The sequence below is a fragment of the Nicotiana tabacum genome, chromosome 13, assembly GCF_000715075.1.
Source record: "Nicotiana tabacum cultivar K326 chromosome 13, ASM71507v2, whole genome shotgun sequence".
Classification (NCBI taxonomy): Eukaryota; Viridiplantae; Streptophyta; class Magnoliopsida; order Solanales; family Solanaceae; genus Nicotiana; species Nicotiana tabacum.
Genome location: NC_134092.1, coordinates 101,548,380 through 101,568,306, shown reverse-complemented (window position 1 = coordinate 101,568,306; position 19,927 = coordinate 101,548,380). Strand labels below are relative to the sequence as shown.

The window sequence follows — 19,927 nt, the reverse complement described above, 5'->3', positions numbered from 1 at the left end:
TTGACTGAATCGAATTATTTGTGGCTAGATTCGAGGCGTTTGGAGGTCAATTCACGAGGAAAAGACATTGCATGATAAAGAATAACACATCTTGAGGTAAGTAACAGTTCTAAATTTGGTCTTGGGGGTATGAAATCCCGGAATATATATTTTGTGATTGGTTTTGAGGTGACGTACATGCTAGGTGACGAGCGTATGGGCGTGCACCGTAGGAATTATGACTTGGTCAATTTCATGAAACTGTGTAGTTGAAAAATCTGTTGATATCCATACATATTTCCCGGTATTAGAGAAATTGATCTATGAATCATGTTTAAATCATATGTTTACACTGTTGGGACCCACAGAGGTCGTGTACTTGTGAAATTATTTGCTAAATTATTATTTTACATTCAGTCACAGCTCTATTTGCACATTTTTACCTCGGTCTCTCTTATTCATTATTGATGCATCATATCATTGTTGTTGGGCTGCTTATCATGATTTCTAAGAGACCGAGAGATTGGAGAGGTTGATGACTGAGTGAGGCCGAGGGCCTAAATGTGAGAATATTTATGGATCGGGCTGCACGCCGCATCATGTTTCATTGATTTATGCCATGATTGGCTTGATATAGCGCTTGGGCTGAAGGAGCCCCTCTGGAGTCTGTACACACCCCCAGTGAGCGCAGGTACCTACTGAGTCCGAGTGCCGAGTGCGAGTGCCGAGTGATGAGCGACTGTGAGGAATGAGCGACTGTGAGGAAAGGGTGACTGTGGGGTTGGAGTGAATGGGAGGACTGAGTGACTGTTACTCTGAGAGGATGCATTGATATCATTATTTGCTGCATTTCAGCTGTCATATATCATTATTTTTGGAAATTTCGGAAAAATATTATTTTCTGTTTTGGTCAAACTTGATATGAAATTTCAGTGAAATCTTAAATGTTGAACTTGAGAGCATGCCTACTCTTTTATATCGGAAAGTACTGTATTTGGACTTAGCTGAGAAGCTCGTCACTACTTTCAGTTCTTTATTTATTATTGTTACTTACTGAGTTGGTTGTACTCATACTACACCATGTACTTCGTGTGCAGATTCACGTGATCCCGGATACAGTGGGTGTTGATTCTTTCATACAGTCGATTTTCTGGAGATTCAGAGGTAGCTGCCATATTTCGCAGACCATGTCTCTCCTTCCCTATCCTTTTGTTTATTGTATTTGGTCTCATATTATTATAGACCACGTTTTCCAGACTTGTAATGTATAGATGCTCATGTACTCAGTGACACCAGGTTTTGGGAGTGTTTGTATCGGTATCTGCGAGATTTGTGGATTTTGTTTAAATATTATATTTTCAAACTTAAAATAAATTGTGATTTATTGAGATTGTCGGCTTGCCTAGTATCGAGATAGGTGCCATCACGACAGGTTAGAATTTTGGTTCGTGACATTAGAACATCAAAATCAATTACATTTACCATATACAATATTATAATACTAAAAATATAAATGTTTACGTGTTATATTTCCAAAGAGGATGTGCATATAATGTAATGGAAGGAAACGACCAAACTTATAATAGATAATTAACTGTAACAAAGGCAGTTAATTATAATAGAATAGCCTAACCGTAATTTGAAAACTAACAAAGGCAGCAAAAATTTTATATTAAAATAAATAAATAATGGAGCTCTTAATTAACTGATTAAAGAAAATATTCAATTTAATTCTTTTTCAACTTCTTCATATTAGTAAATTTATTTTTCAAATTGACAAATAACTTTTGAAAAAAAAAACTTGACAATTGTACTTCAGGTTCAAATAATCTAAGTTAAGAGGAGATAAAGAGATATATAAATACGATCTTATCATTTTACTTAATTATATCGAGCATATGCTAATTAATAAAAAAAAGACAATTAAATAACTTCGATAAAGCGAGAAATCATAATAAAGCATATGAGGATTTATGTAAGACATGATTTCTTCTCAAGCTAGCTAAATAGGTTTAACATTCATCATTTTCAGGACCTTATATTTTTTCCTATAATATTTTTAATAATTCATACACATTGGTTAATATGGATATGCAATATTTAAAAGTTATGTGTTCATGAATATAAAGTACATGTGCGAAGCGCGAAGCGCGTACCATGAGACTAGTTTATTAAAAGCACGAAGGTCCTTAACGAAATATTATTCGACTTTTTTACCCTCCAGAAATAGATTTCACATGGGACAAAACAGTGATCTAATAATTTTTCCTCATAATTAGGACTTCTTAATCAACTGATATTTTACTTATTAAATATTTTTTTATTTGAACTATGTAAAGTGTCCTAATATTAGGACTTTAAAATAAATTAAAGCATTATCTTATATAACTCATTCTCTTATTTTAGTAATGTAACTGTAGAGAATAAAATTGAGTAAAGAAAATAATCGAGACCAAAAAATATTGCAACAATCGTAGTATTTGATTTCAAATAATATGAGTGTACAATCTCTATGATTCCTTTGATTCTACTTTTTCAATATAAATTCAAGGGCCTTTGAGCTTATCTTGGACCTATATTTGTTGTCACGAACGATGATCTTGAATTCAATTAGCACGAACTTTGATTTGAACTCGTACTCTTTGAATCTTGATTTGTTCTTCGTTCTTGAGCTTGAACTTGATTTGTTCTTCGTTCTTGAACTTGAAATTGATTTGTTCTTCGTTCTTGAGCTTGAGCTTGATCTCTTGAACTTGAACTTGATTGCATGAAGGTTGAAACTTGTAGAGAAATTTGCGGTGTTTGATCCACGAGCTCTCTCTTGCTTCTTCTTATAACTTCTGGTATCTTTTCTGGGTTATGAAGACCCCTATTTATAATTGTGGGAGGGAAGAGTTATGATAAGAATAAACTTTTTCCGACCAATCAAATTGAAGTGTAACAAGGCCGCATTTGATTGGCCCGAATATGTCATTGGCACACGTGGCGCGACTTCATTGGCCTTTTAGTTTGACTTGGCATGCCTTGTCATTTTAACGCGTGACATGATCCTATTGGCTTTTTCGTTTGACTTGTCGTGCCACGTCATTTGACATGTGGCACCAAATTGGGCCTCTAGGAAGATGATTTCTTGGGCCTAATGAGGTGGGCTCATCATTTGTAGCCCAAGTAAATGGGCTAGCCCAATAATATTGGACTTATATAATTAATCTAATTATATTAGCCCAAAATATTTATTTGGACTAGTATATTTAAAATGTAATCCAAATTATTTATTGAATTTAAAATCAATAAATTTTGCATGCCTACATTAACATCTCATGTAACATATTAATAACTTCCATGTTAGCATCAACGATGTTTACAAGTTTTTCCTATACTTCTGCTAAGAATCTCGTAGGAAGTTTGAGATTTATTTGTTAAGAAAATAACAAAGAATTTGAGATTTATTTGATAGAACCTAATCAAATAGAAAAGTATTGATGTTCAATGTTGACATATAATATTTCTCAACGAAAAAAATAAAAATATGAGCATATACCGAAACAAATTACCATTTAAAATATCAAAACGCTAAGAGCCCTAAATCATAAACCTTAAACTATTAAAGATCTTAGTTAATCGAAAAAGATAATTTGGACAATACCATGATACTAACCCATTTCCTAAAAATAATTTAATAAAAAAATTATGTAGGAAGTCCTAAAATTTAAAATTTTAAAATCAAATACGATTTTGCCTTACATAAATCGTTTTCTCATTCGAGTTATGGAACATAACTATAATTTCTTGCATGTTACTTTTCCTAATATTCAGGATATTAAGCTAACCAAATTTTATTTCTTAAATCTAAGTTTCTTGGAATATGCGTCCAGCCAATTTAAGTTTGTTCATCGATTTAATTATTTTTATATTTTAGTCACTTATACATATACGTAAAATATTAACAATATTAACGAGTGCATTACGTATACAAAAATTAATGAATTTTGTTTCTGGTTATTTTACTAATAACTTGTAGACGTTGGTACTTTTAAAATTGATAATTTAATTAAGTTAATATACTAATTCTGCCTAAGCCAGTATAAACAATATGATTGAATATTCATTATTATTGCAAAATACTATACAAACTAATAATTTTCATAGCAAATCCGGAAAAGTTACGAGTTTGATAATTAATATTTTAACCTTAAAACTTATACAAAATGACTGACTCTATGACTCACTTCATCTAATTAGTCAATCTAATAAGTAAAATCTTAGTACTCGCCTTATACATAAGTACAGAATGTGTAAATTCTTAGTTTTACTACATAGGACTAGGAATATGACGTGTGTGTATATATATATATAATATGACGTGTATATCTATTTGTTACGTGTAAATGAAGTTCTTAAGAAAGAAATCATAGGTAGAATAAAATATGATTGAGTTAAAAATTTATAAGAACCATTAGTAAGATACAATCGAGCTAAAAATTTAAGGACCATTAGTATTTGTCATACTTGGATACCTATGTAAGTTCTAAGGCATGAATAGGATAAGGATACAACTTTTAGCACTAATAAAATGAGGAAAATGGGTTTAAAATTTTCTAAGTTTAGTGTTAAGACACAAACAAATTATATATATATATATATATATATATATATATATATATATATATATATATATATATATATATATATATATATTATATAACTAGTATAAAGTACTCATATAAAGTATTCAAGTTGCGGCTCTAAAGGCTAGGCCAGTGAGGCCATTGCGTTAGGCCCCCAAAATTTGAAGGCCCCAATTAGATTTACTTAATCTCTTATTTATTATGATTACTATATACTATAAAATTTATATAAATAATTATTATAAAGAAAAATGTTATAGTATATTTTTTTGTTATTTGATTGAGGTTATTTTATATACCAATAAGTTCATAAATTATAATATTTTTCTCACTCATTAATTTGTATAGTTGCTTCAATTTTCAATTTTAATGTTATCCCTTTTATATAGGAATTAAGATATGTATCAGCAACATAATGAATTTCTTTTACAATCTTCGTTGAAATTGCATGAACACAAAAGTATTCATGCACTGGTTTTCTTTTAGTGCAATTCAACATATTATATTAGGTTATTTATAATTAATTTTAGATATTCACCAATAAGTGATATTAATTAATAGAATGAACTACAATTATCGTTTAATTATCAGAAGGAGTAAATACTTTTAATACTGTCAATGCTCAAAACTTAAGCTACTATGTTATGTATGTTTATTTCTTTTTCTTGATTGTGATGAGAGCCAAATCAAAAATTTTGCTTTGAGTTTTGGACTTCAAACGTCAGATAATCCACTACTTTATTCTTTGTGCTCTTCTTCCTTCTTTTTTTGAAATTCGCTATTTTTTGTCTTAAATGATTAATTTATTATTTAGAAAAAATATTTTGTTAGTAAATATTTTATAAAATAAATTTAATGGCCTCTCAATATGGTTTCGCCTTAGGCCAGAAGATCTGTTGAGCCGCCCTGATTATTCCTATAACATTTTTATTCAATGAATCATGTACTAGAACAACTGGAGGAAGAACTATTAGAATGCAACCAACTTCTAAACGTTATTAACATTTATATATTTTTTAGAACTTGTAATTTTTTGTTAAATTTTATTTTAGATCGCAAATACATCTGTAATTTGAATATTATTTATGTTATTCCTAAAATTAGTATATTATAATAATATAATAATACTTCTTATTTTGAGGGCCTTAAATATTTGAGCGCCTAAGGCAAAGGCTTCACATGCCTTACCCTAGAGCCGCCCTTGCCCCTCGCCGTTGTTTCAGGTGAAAAATTGTTTGACAATAACTGTCTACTGATACTTGAAAAACAATTTATATACAAAAATAACTACAACTTATACACAATATGAATTTGACAAATAAAATGTTATTACCTTCTTGCACTAGACCTTCTCACCCTAAATTGAAACTTATTCATGACAGAATAGTGCTTCATTGCACTGATAATTGTTTATTTGTCTTGATAAACTTGGCCTACTTCAATTACATTTGGCGTATGTTCTGTTATGATGATACTTTCATATTCCACAATTGCCGGAGATATTTACATATCAATCAACTTCATTGTTCCCGATACTTCTCCAATTGTGTTACAATTGCTTGACAATTGTACCACGTTAGTATTACGATAATCAGAAGAACCTCCATTCAATTAAAAGTATAGTAATCCAGACCTTTGTATATTCATGTGTTAAGTATTTGATAGAATGTTTGTAGAGACGTAACAGATGGACTGCATTTGTAGATAATTTGTAGTAAAATTGTAGAACACTTGAAATTGAAAAAATATTAGCACTGAAAAAACATAACAAATCTGCAATTGTGCTCGCATTCGACATACTACATTCCAAATTGAAATTACGCACTGTTATACACAGCGGATACATTCCTAAGTTTTTATTTTCCTTTTTCGTCTCCATATACACTAGAACTCCCATATCGTTCCGAATTTTCATTGGAGGACAACGTTCATTGATGGTGTATTTGATTTCGATAATTTTTGCGGAGGTATCAATTATTAGATGTTCTCCAATTACGGAATTCAATTGACTATAATTTGAATCGTCATTGACTACAATTCTGTCAACATCAAAATCTTTGTATCTCCCAACGCTATCCCACTGACCATTGAGCTGAAGCATAATCGCTAATTTTGACATTATGTCGCGAAATTCAATTCAATTGTAGCTAATTTTTTGCAATTATTTTCTTCAAAACCTTTGTTTATGGAAAGCAAGAGGAAAACCAAAGGAAACCAGAGAATAGAAGGATACTACATATATGTTGCCTTCATTACGGTGCGATGATAACCGATGAAAATGGTATTTACATGAGGTTCCTCTTTAAGAAAGTCCCCGAGAGGGCTTAGTTGATCCATGATTTATGTTTCTCTTTCCTCTGTTCTTTTTAATATACACTAAACCGAAAGTCTTGGTTTCAATGACTCCCCAAGCCATGACCTATTTGATCCTTCAGAACCAGCTTCAGCGTTGAGTAAAGAAAAGAAGAATTCACTATTGGATCCTTCGGCCGTGTGGACATAAAAATCTTCACTTTCATGAGCAGGAGCTGGAGTTTAGGAATCGGGTATAGGTGCTGTCCATTCCATAGACGAGAGACCTGCTGACCCACTAGTGATTTTTGTTGGTAAAAGACAACAGGTTCAAGAACTTAGAGCAGGGATAAAATCTTTCGTTTCCTTTTCGTTTGTTTCGAGAAATCTATCGATCAATTCCGATTCTTTCTTTTTCTCTTGATTCTTTTCCGATCGAGATGTATATATCATGTTCATGAATTAACGAAAATATGCAAAAACTCTATTTGCCTCTGCCATTCAATGAGTCTCTTCCTTTTTGCGTATGGCATTGCCACTCCCTTTGGCAGCATCTATTAATTTGGAACTTAATTTGAAAGTCATATTTCGGGCCTTCTTTTTTCTTCTCATCAGAGTTATTTCACAAAGACTTGCCAGGGTAAGGAAGAAGGGGGGAACAAGCACACTTGGAGAGTGCAGTACAACGGAGAGTTGTATGCTGTGTTCGGGAAGAATGAATCTCTCCCGAAAAGGAATCTATTGATTCTCTCCTAATTGATTGGACCGTAGGTGCGATTATTTATTTCAGCAGTATGAATGTTACGGGATAATATTTCAAGACACAGGATAAATAAATATGGAGAGAGAGGGTCCCCCTCTAGATGTGTTGAAGAAGGGTGTAGGGGCTCCATTTATTAATATTGATATCGAGAAGGTGGTGATACAGGATATTTAATTTTGTCAAATTTTTGGGGAAGTTGAAGTATAGAAGGGTATCGTGTATGAATCCCCCCTCTAATTTATCAAAATCTTTTCTAGATCAAGTTTCAGAAGGAATTCACCTTGTTTTCCTTTTTTTCTTTTAAAATGGTGATTTATTTCTTGCAATTCTTGCTTAAAATTGAATGAGCGTGATTCTCCCCATGATGAAAAATAAATATATCGAATTTTTTTTATGTCTTTCGTAATGACGAGATGATTAAAGAAAGTGGATTACAATTACTAATTTTTAGCCCAGCTGTGCTATTTGATGCATACACATAGGTGGCAAAATGCTTAAAAAAAAATAGTTATCCACCCATACTATCCATTAAAAATGGGTTGGATAATGAACTTTTTAAAAACGGGTCGAATATGGATAAGAACCATATTATCCACTTAGAAAATGGTTAACCAAATGGATAACTAATTTGTTTAACTTTTACATTCGTAAAGCCTCAAATGGGGGTTCCTCAAGTTTGGGAGACTGAGAATTCTCCCATAGGTGATCATATTCAAGAAGTCATCGATAATATGAATATCCATATTATCTGCCGGATAACTCGTTGTTTATTCGTCTCAAATACAGGTCGGGTCGAATAATTTATCCATTTTTTTTGAATTATCCATTTTCAACCCGCTCATATCCGACCCGACTCGTCCGTTTGACACCCCAACATACACATATTAAAAAGGGAAGAACCGACCACTACAATCTAGTTAGCTAAATTTGCAAAAATACCATGCAAGTATTGAAACTAAAACTCGAAGCCTTTTTTATCACATGAGAAATAACCTTCAATTACAGAGCCAACCCCTCAATTTTCAAAATTACTACACCTCATATCAAGTAATCGATTATCATCTAAAAACATGAAATATGATCCCACTATTCTGTGTTTTGTTCACGTACATATGTTCATCACATCTTCTAACTCCATAGATAAGTAGCATAAGCATTAAGATGCTAAAAATACATAAGAGAACACCGCACTGAGATCCAAATACTATCGAGGTTTCAAGTGATATGACATCCATTGAATGCATGCTTGCACAAAGACTCTTGCCCTTGCAATAAATAATTTTATACAAAACCAAAATGTTGAAATGCTTGGCAATGAAGGGTGCAAACATATTGAGTAGATTAGTTATTTATGTAAAACTGATGTTCAACACCTGCACAGTCAACAAAGACATTTGACATAACCCTTAACTTTCCTGCGCTTGTTTTCCTTCTCTTTGGGATCGAGGGCCTCTCAATCTCTTGGGACTTCCAATCCTTCTCTCTGTAAACAAGTCTTTGTATTTCTCCAGTAAGCGATCCTTCTCATCAAAAAAGCCTAGTAGCTCATATGTATCAGCTACTTTCTGCACGACTGACTTATCAGGGGGTTTCCGATCAAATGCTTCTAAGCCCTTGAATAGCTTAACAAGATCCTCAAGCATATGATTACGGTAATATACAGAAATCATAAGACTACACAACCGCCAGGGCACAGAATGCAGGTCATAACCAATTTTCTTATTCCAAAATTCATGTGCCTCTTTTGCCCTGTGATCCATATCCAGAGCTTTAATTAACTGTTCATACGTTCCCATTGTGTTGCCTTGACCCTTGCTTAACATCCACTTAATGACCTGAACAATTCTATGCCACTGTTGCTCTTTCTCTAGTTTGAGCAGTACCTGCTTTAGGGGTCCAATGGGGAAATTCCGCTCCCACGCAACCCAAGCATCAAGTGCACCATATACAGCTTCCTTACTATCCTTTACATCAAGAAGTGTACTGACAAGAAAGCTGATCTTGTCCTTTCTTGAGACATTTTCTCCTACTTGGGGCTTGCATTCACCTCCAATGTAGTTTTTTGCAAGGGCAGACTGTGCTTGATTGTCAAATTGATTCCCGGAGAACCCTAGTGTCTTTGCATCACTTTGATTGGGGATTGAATGTCGCACATCTGTATTGTAACTGCAAGTGAGGATGAAATTTCTGTCCACTCTAAGTTGAGTAATTTGTCTAGTGAGCCTTGAAATTCTTGCTGATCTTGACATCATATGTGTGCCTACCAGTCAAGTAAAAACAACAAGAGCATTAAAGGAATTATCGGAGTAGAAATTTTCAGAACAAAATTTCTATTGCTATGATAATGAAGCACCGGCAGTAAAAGTCAGTAAGCTCCACGACTTAATAATTGATAAAATCAGCAACAGATAATATATAGCTGTTAGCAGACGCCTAAAGGACAAACTGCAGAGTGCAATCAAAAGTTCCATGCAGATTAAGATTTGGGGATTGAATGTCGCACATCGTAAAAGCCTAACAGGAGTGGATCTGAGGGAGCTCTGGACAGGTATATATTAAAAGTTCTCTTGATGTTTATCTTGGATTTTAAAAAGTGAATAAGCAGTGCTTTTGGATGTTCTGACACTATGTCTGCTGGTGGTTGTGATCTGTCAACCATACACTCAATGGTGCTCCATATATTTGAAGACTTCTGTGTCTTTGAATCACTAAACTGCCACTGTGGCAATTTATCTTAAAAGTTCTCTTGATGCTTATCTTGGTTTTCAAAATGAATAAGCAGTGCTTTTGGATGTTTTAACACTGTGTCTGTTGGTGGTTGTGGTTTTTCATCCAGACACTCGGTGGTGCTCCATATATTTGAAGGCTTTTATGTTTTCTAATCACTAACTGCCACTGCGGCAATTCATGCTTTGATATGTCAGCTAAAGTATGTTATTGAGTTGGGTTACTGGGTTGGATAAGCTAATTTCCTTGGTAGCAGGAGAACAGATTCTGAAGTTGGCTGAGAGGTAGGATTGAATTCATTGACCCTCATCCTTTTCTGAAGAAGTGCTGTATTTTGTGCTATCAGCATTGGTTAGAAGCAAGAACCGTTCTTGAAATCTTCTTGGATATCTATCTGAGCTATTTGTCCATCTTGCTGCATATTCAAGTTAATTTCCTCAGTCTCAACCACTTTCTTTTAGCTTCCTGACTCTGTTTACTAGAGTGAAATGAAATTCAACTCATGTTAGTGGAGAAAGTTCCTATGAATTATTTCAGGTCTCTTTTAATTGTGAGATTACATATGATATGATATATTTGGGTTGGTTAATTAATTATATCAGTTGTTTTACTGTTATTTGCTAGATGTTATCTTTGAAGGAGATGGCACAGAGATGTGTAAGTTTGTTGGATAAGTCATATCTGGTCGTCCAAATTGCAGAGAAAGGTAAACTATTGGCAAAGTGATCGTTCAATATCTGTTAATATTTTATTGCACAGATTATTCAGGTGAAGAAATAGATTTCAATTTCTTGGTTTTGATTTAGCACTCGCGCTTTTTTCAAGGGATTGGTATTGCTGCAGTGTAATTTGATTTGCCTAGCAGCCTAGGAATCTTTATGTTTATTCTGGTGTGATCTGTTAGAGTTCTAACACATGAAAAACAATGTAGCCATCAACATAGGCTGCGACTTCATTCTCCATATCTCAACTTAAGAAGAAAAGGTATATAAGATTAAGTATAGCAAGGGAAGTGCGTTGTGTTTACACTTTTTCTGTTTAGATTAAGGCTATAATCGAAATTTCTGTATAGAAAGTCTTGTGTGTGTTTTTTTTTTTTTGGGGGGGGGGGGGGGGGGAAGGGGGGAGAGGAAAGGTATTTTCTGTATAGAAAGTTCCCAAAGCACTCAATCTTTATCCAAAAAAAAAATTAAGCAGATGTAGGCAGATTTCTCAACTAGATTCAGGCGACCTACACTAGACAAATGGTGCTAAACAACTTGGTCATGCTAACAAGCAATTGAAACCCTAAACTATCAACTATACCCTGGGCTCTTGTAGGCTGTTCGAATGACTATTCTGTAATTTACTAAGGATTTTCATGATTTTATAACAGCTGTTTATGCATACCTGCATTTCTTTGATGACCAATGGTCCACTTTCATATGTGGTAAGACACATGTAACCACTAAAGATTGTTTGCTTGACATCTATTCTGGTGGTTTATTATGCTTGCTCGCGCATTGCACATGCTAACAGTCTCATTTATTTATTTTTCTTCTCTTTGATGGTCATGCATATACCTTTATTCTCATTTTATTTGTTATTTTAATGGTTTATTATGCATAAATAAACCTTACACGCAGTTTTCTTTATTTCTTAATCTTCACTTTGATGGCCATGTTTACACATTTTCTCTCATCTTTCTCTTTTTCCTTTTGGAAAAAAAAAAAGGAAGATGAGATTTACTCTCATCTTGTTTGTTTTCACTACGTGTTCACATTTACTCCCAAAATAACATGAGCAGAATTAGTGTCAATCATCGGTCCCAAAAATATGTGTCTTCAGGGGCAACCGAGCTTCCATATAGGTGATCACGTGTGAACATTTCTCTGTTCCAATTTGATTAGAACGTGTTATGTTCAAACAGATGCCAAGTTATATTGGTTGGGTTTTCACACTGCCTTCCCCAGTTTAGGTGATAGGAGAATGCGCTAGGTTTTCTCTATGTACGGACTAGGATAATAACATTCTGCTTATATTACTTGTCCATTTATGTTTCTAACGTATTCATAAACTCAATGCAGTTCATATACCCTATTTGGCCTTCAGTTAGATTGAAAGTAATTCTTCTAGTATAGATTCTTTTGCACTCCCTCTTTTGCAATTTAAGATAGTATCAACTATGAAAATCGCCATGTGAGTCCTTCCAACATGTATGGTAGATACTTTTAAATTTTGTTCGTGATATATAAGTTAAATTACTTAAATTAGTCATATAAGTAATAAATAAGAGCATCAAAACAAATAGCATAAGAGATCTAGCCATCAACCAAAAAAAAAAAAAAAGAGTTTGATTTAAAAATAAAGCAGAAAAGCTAACTTACAGGACTTCGAATATCTAACTTCTCAAATTCATCACTTCCAATAAGTTTTATCTTAATTTTCATGACCAAATCGGGGAAAACATCCTCTCGCAGCCTCTCCTGCAAATCGTTAAAGATCTCAAGAATAATACCTCGAGAACAGAGCATAGATACAGAAAAAGTATATTATAAAAAAGAAATTCATCACAGAACAAAGATACCCGTTAGTTACATCGCCTTGACACCAATGAAATCTATAAATCTCCTCTTCTTCTTCTTTTATTTTATTTTATTGGAACTTTTTTTTTTTTTTTTGCTTCACCTATGGATGCATTTTCACATTGAAGCAAAACTAATTTTAAAAAAATAAGAACCATGATTTTCCCTACAAGTACATGAAACACAACAAAACTAAACCTACATGAATTGCTGTATAAATTTCCTAACTGTATAGGACATTAGAATAACATTCACCAAAGTGAGAAACAAAATTACACAAAATATGCTAAGCTATTTATACTTGTGACCAACCCACAGAAATTTGAAAAAGAATCATTAGATTAGAACTAACTATAAGCATATAAACTTGCAAGAACTTCAGTAGCACTACTTTATATCATCAAATACTTCAACAAAGAAGCTTTGTCATGAATAATCGAAACCTCCATTAACAACAAAAGAGAAAAAGAACCAGAGAAATAAGCTAAAACAACGCTATGGCGATGAAATCTAGTGAGACAGAGAAGAGAAAGAGACACACAAAGTTGTGGGATACGTCGATAGCTGCTAGCCTCTAGGTATTCTCAAATGTAATTACAAAGAGGGCCCCAAACTGATTTGATTTACTTACAACGAAAAGGGTAATAAAATTGCTAAGGCTCAGTTTGCTGAACTTAATAGAGGTCTAAATTTGAATCTTTCGGATCTCAACTCATTAAATGCATTAATCTTTTTTTTTAACCACTTATTTCCTCTGAATTGGTTTGATCCATCCAAATCTTGTACAAACTCTTGAAATCATTAAGAGGCTCACTTAAAGATTTATATGAAAATAATATTTCACCACTACTCCATAGCTACCACCACAAGCCTCCACTACACTCACCAACACCAACCACCACTTTCAACGACCTCCACCGCTAACCACCTCTACCACCAATCTTCACGGCACAACGACCCCCGCCAATCAATCTCCTCCACCTCTAGCCACCATTGCACAACCACCACTGTCAACCATCAACAACGACGACCACCACATGTCCCCACCACACAACCATCACCTATCGCTATCATACAACTACCACCAGTCATCACTGTAAAACCACCATTGCCAGCCATGTCCACCAACCAAAATCGCCACCCATCAAAGCCTCACAGCCATCACAGACGACCAACACCACCAGCTGCTGCCGCTAGATTCTAGAATGTTATTTCATCAAACAAACAGTTCTTACAATGTAAGTTAGGATTTTCTTCAATACATAATATTTAATTATTAATTTGAATTTTAAATTTAATAACTTTTATAGAAAAATATCTTATACACATTCAGATGTTAACAACAAAAAATCTTAATTATCTAGTATCAGATTTAGAAACGATAACTTAATAATCAAATATGTATTCAGATTCAGGCATCTTAAACCTTAAAAGGCAAACGAGGCTTAAACCAGGGGCAAAAAGAGACCTCAAAAATTATAAAGCATTGACTTGAAGGGAATTTTTCAATGTCTTCTTTGCCACTAGGTAAAACCTTTTTTACTTTACCTTCCCCCTAACTTTTATGTAACTCGAGTTACTTTAGAGCCGTAATTGGTAATAGCATATCTCTTTTTCCTCTTGGTTTTCCTCTTTTTACTTTACTTATGTTTGTACATTTATGTAAATAATGCAACTTTTCATGCCTTTCTAAATGCCCAAAGTGAGTAACAGTCCTCAACCCTATCGCCTGGCGAGGTTGCAAGATGCCTTCTGAAAATTTAGTTCATGTTTGAGAATATAAAAATTAAATGTTTCAATATAAGTTTTGGAAAACCATACTAAAAGTTGAGTCTCCTGGAAGCAAAAATTTTTGAAAGTGAGAATATACAACAAACAAAAAAATAACCAAAAGAAAGAAAAACTGCTTTTCATTTTGACTCTATTTTTCTAGATTCTGCCTTAAATAATATAACAAACTTTTTAAGATTGTGCTGAAAGTTGACTCTACTTGTAGTAGAAATTTAGAAACTAAGAGAAGACACAGGGAAAAAGACTTATTTTCATTTATTTTTCTAAAAAACGACTTTAATAATCTAATAAATTTTTAAAAATCTAACTCAGAGGCTTCTCTACTAGAAGCAAATTTCACGCCCAAACGCCAAAAATTGTCTTTCATTATGGTCTACCAAAATTATGCATCCAATTAACCATTTATTGTTCATTCCTTCACATCATTTTTTAAACAATTCGATGTCCAGCACTAAAACACCTATTTCCACACCATCCAATTCAACCAATTCACTAATAAACCCATACCACAGTTGGCACACAGTTAAAGTAGAATGAATCACTAAATTAAATTTTTAAGGGAAAGATGAGAGAATAAATGAATTAATTAGAACAGAAAATACAAAACAGGGGAGGAGATAGAGAGAGACTTACAATGACAAAAGAGGGTTGAGCTTTTGATTCGAGTTACTGTAAGTCGAGACAGGGTTTAGGGGATTGAGCTTGGGTTTTGATTGTTTTTGTAGCGAAAATGGCAAACTAGTCCCTTATGTTTGGGAATAGGTTTAAAGTAGTTCCTTAACTAATTTCAGAGTAATTTGGATCCTTTAAATTTTGCCAAAAGTAAGTGGAGTTTTTATAATTTTTGCTATTTTTAATACTCCCTCTAGTGCACAATAAGTGACCATTTTATTTTTTTATTTTAGTCAAAAATAAGTGTCCATTTACATAATCAAGAAAAAATTAATTTTATTTTTTTAAAATTTACCCTTATTTAGATATTCCAATGTGTCAAGAAAATAATTAATTAAGGTTAATTTAGTGAATACATCTTTTTTTTCTCTAGGAGTTCCTATTTCTTTAATGAGTGTGCCAAAAAGTAAATTGATCATTTATTGTGGACCGGAGTAAGTATATTTTAATGTTTGGTGTAATCTTAAGTGTAATTTTTGCTATTTCTAGTTTATTTTCAATATTTAATGTAATTTTTAGTGTTACAAGTTTCGAACTTTGACGGGACTTTTCTAATATTTTCCAGAGTTCTTTTTGCAATTTTCGTAAAACTTAATAAGTAAAGTTTGTTAAATATTTTAATTTGATGGAGACCAAAAGTACTTATTTGTTAAAATATTTTAGGGAAACTAAATTTATTTTTGATAAATTTAAAAGAGCAAAATGGCTTATAAAAGATTTAAGAGACTATTTTACATTTACCTTTAAACATAAAATTGTTATAAAATAATAAAAGAAGGAAAAGAATATTGCAGAGAAAAGTATGGAGAGGGAATTGTTATTGATTTGGGATGAATTACAATAGAATAGAACCCCCTCTATTTGTTGGGAAAATTGACTTAACCACAAAGTAACAAACTCTAAAATCTCTTTAAAAGATAGACATTCACCATTAATAAAATACTATTTATAACATTCCCTCTTGAATGTCTATTCAACAGATAACGTGCCTCATTAAAACTTTAACTAAAATAAAACCCAGTGAAAAACAATTCGAGTGAAGGAAAAAGAGTATACATATCTAATAATGCGTCTTTTGGTTGCCCCGTTAAAAACCTTGTAAGGAAAACCCAGTAGAACAAAATCTTGTAAGAAAAAAAAAAGTACAACGTGTATTAACTCCCCCTGATGAGACAATCAATTCACATCTTTGAGCCTTCGCATTCCAATCTTGTGTACCATCTTCAAAAGATCATAGAGATTTGATAAATAAATCAACCATATTAACTTGAATGAATATATTGCACATTAATCCTCATTCTTTATGTATATGTAATGTATTTATATAATGTCGTGGAATGGCCTTGTCAATATCTCCATAGAAGTAACAATTCTCGCTATCACATTATCATGCTTATAGTTATAGCAAGATACATATCTGCACATATCGCACTTAGGATGTGGTACTTCAAGATCAAGAATTGTATATGCTTTAAGCGATTTAAATTCTTCAAGGATTGTTATATATGCCATATAAATAGACTTTAGATGCATATCAAATTTTTATGCCATGCTAGACATATAAGATAGATAAAAGTGATTGCACACATCGTTGACTTTATACTTTTGAATTGTAGGTCCAAAACTACATGTCTTTCATATGAAACCAATTCTACTTGAATTGTTTCTCCAACTTAAGATCCTCATAATTCATATTTTGAGTTAAACAGAAATACACTGAAAGCTCTATGCAGCAAATTTTCAGCTTCGATCTTTTCCAACCTCCTTTTTTCATAAAGACATAACGTAGAGATCTCTTCATTCATATTTTCAGGTACCTGAACCTCTCCTGAGATTTTATGAAGTGTTATGTCATGTGATCTTCTAGATCGCTTGCTTCCTTATTATGGTCATTTTGATCATTTGCTCATCTTATTTATCAAGAATTTTATTTGAAACTGATTTGTCTATACACTTTAAGCCTACCATAGACTTTGTCCTTCTAGATAGGATCATTTGCAGTTAGAATATAGTTACTTTCTTTGGGTCAGCAAATGCCTCTAGCATGCTGTAACGACATGACCGGTCGTTTTGAGCATTTGCATTCCGTTCAGCTATTTGAAGTCTTGAGCAGTATCGTATAATGTATTATGACTTGTATGAATCGTCAGTTTTGATTTTCAGGTTATTTGGAATCAATTTGGAATAATGAACGTCATGATTGAAGCTTTAAGTTGGAAGAGTTGACCAAGTTTGACTTTTTAGCATTTAGCCTCGGATTAGAGTTTTGATTGTTCAGTTATGTTCGGATGGTGATTTTGGACTTGGGCATATGCCTGGATTTGCATTTGGATATTTCTAGAAGGTTTCGGCTCTATTTGGCGAAAGTTAAAAATTTGAAGGTTTGGAATCTTCATAAGTTTGACCGGTAGTTAACTTTGATGATATCGGGTTCTAATTGTAGTTTCGGGGTTGGAATAGCTTCGTTATATTATTTGGGACTTGTGTGAAAAATTTGAGTTCATTCCGAGTTGATTTGATAAGGTTCAGCACGAGTTTTGGAAGTTGAGAGATTCAAAGTTCATTAAGTTCGGTTTGAGGTGTGATTCGTGGTTTTGATATTATTATGCGTGATTTGAGACATCGAATAAGTTCGTGTTATGTTATGGGACTTATTGGTATGTTCGTATAGGGTCCCGGGGGGCTCGAGTGAGTTTCGGATAGGTTTGGGTTGTGCTGTGCTCGTTTTGATGTTTCGACGTCGTTTCTTCAAGCATAAATGGTACAACATTAAGCAAATGACCTCCAATTTCTGTTTTGATTGAAGCATTAGATCCGTATGGTAATTTTAGAACCATAGAAACTGGAATCATCAAGTTTCTACATCTTATAAGTAATTTATGGTCATTTTACTAAGAATTGGCTAGCCAATTGTTTTTAGATTAATTACGAAATTGTCACTGAATTCGTATTTAAAAATCTACACTATTTTTAAATATTTAAACCAACATATCTCCTTCATTATAAGGTCAAATGGAGTGATTCAAAAGCCTAACTTGACTGAAATTTTACAAGAAATCTATTGGAAGCATAAAAAGCAAGTTTCGGGATCATTTGTCATAAGAAACGAGGTAGAACAACTGTGCAAAAATATATAATATCGGGGATTTGTTCATTTGGTCATATTTTGAGTTAGGGAGCTCGGATTTGGGCGATTTTGGAGGCGATTTCACCACATGGATTGAGGTAAGTGTTCTATACTCAGTTTTGGTTATATTTCATGAGTTCATCTTCGTTCATGACATTTGATTGATGATTTCAAAGTAAAATTTGGGAGGTTTTGTCTAAAATTTTATAAAGTAATTTTTTGACTTTTTAATATCGATTCAGAGTCGAATTTGAGTGAAACTAGTATGGTTGGACTCGTAATTGAATGAGTTATCGGATTTTATGAGTTTCGTCGGATTTTGAGGTACGGGCATGGGTTTGACTTTTTGGTTGACTTTGAGCTTTTGATTAAAGATTCAACCTTTATCGATTGGGTTTGTTTCCTTTGGCACTATTTGATGTATTTGAGTTGCTTTTGACTAGTTTCGAGCCGTTCGGAGATCGGTACGTACGGGATAGCATTTTTGGAACATCGTTTGGCTTGCTCGATATTGAATTTGGTTTGTTCGAAGTAAGTAATACTTCTAAACTTGGTGTTGAGCGTATGAACCCTGAATATGCGTGTTATGTGCTTGGTGTAGAGGTGACGCACATGCTAGGTGATAGGCGTGTGGGCTTGCACCGTGTGAATTGTGACTCCGTTGTTTGCTGTGGTACTGTGTAGTTACATGATCTTATCTGTAATCATGAAATCTCTACGTACTAGAGCTATTGAGCTGTAATCCATGTTAGAAATCATGTCTAGGCTATATGCTTATCCTGTTGGGACCCACTGGGGTCATTTTTGTTGTTGAGTTATCTGTTTATATTGAAATTACATACTCAGCCATACGCATTCTACATATCATATCTCAGTCTATATTACCACTAATTGATATATCACATCATTATTTTTGGGCTGATCTTTCATGACATTGTGAGCCCGGAAGATTGGAGAGATTGATGACTGAGTGAGGCCGAGGGCCTGTTTGTAAGTGATATTTATGGGAGCGGGCTGCACGCCACAACATGTTATTTTGATTTATGCCATGATTGGCTTATTATAGCGCTTGGGCTGAAGGAGCCCCTCCGGAGTCTGTACACACCCCCAGTGAGTACAGATACCTTTCAAGCGCGAGTGGCGAGTGATTGAGAGGATTGAGTGTCTATGAGGACTGAGTGACTGTTAGGAATGAGTGACTGAAAGGACTGAGTGAATTGATACTCTGAGAGTATGCATATGGTTTTATCACCGAGTTGCATCTCATTCTACATGCACACTTGACATATATGTATAGAGATACATTTTTCTCGTGCTGTATGATATCACGTCATTCATGACTTCTCATACATATTAACATGTAGGCATAGAGATGTATTTTCCT

General features: G+C 33.5%; 1 protein-coding gene across 1 annotated transcript; it reads right to left on the bottom strand.

Annotated features, from left to right (window-relative positions):
- Positions 1–8,611: 8,611 nt before the first annotated feature.
- Positions 8,612–15,463, bottom strand: LOC107821726 (pentatricopeptide repeat-containing protein At4g21190-like). The gene is made up of 3 exons (XM_016648175.2): positions 15,378–15,463; positions 12,756–12,854; positions 8,612–9,922 (listed from the first exon to the last, which is right to left on the bottom strand). The coding sequence occupies exon 3, from the start codon at positions 9,912–9,914 to the stop codon at positions 9,069–9,071; it is 846 nt and encodes a 281-aa protein (XP_016503661.1). The 5' UTR covers positions 9,915–9,922; positions 12,756–12,854; positions 15,378–15,463; the 3' UTR covers positions 8,612–9,068.
- Positions 15,464–19,927: the final 4,464 nt, after the last annotated feature.

Excerpts from the sequence above, each read along its gene's own strand:
- LOC107821726 (XM_016648175.2), bottom strand. The coding sequence starts at position 9,914 with ATGATGTCAAGATCAGCAAGAATTTCAAGGCTCACTAGACAAATTACT.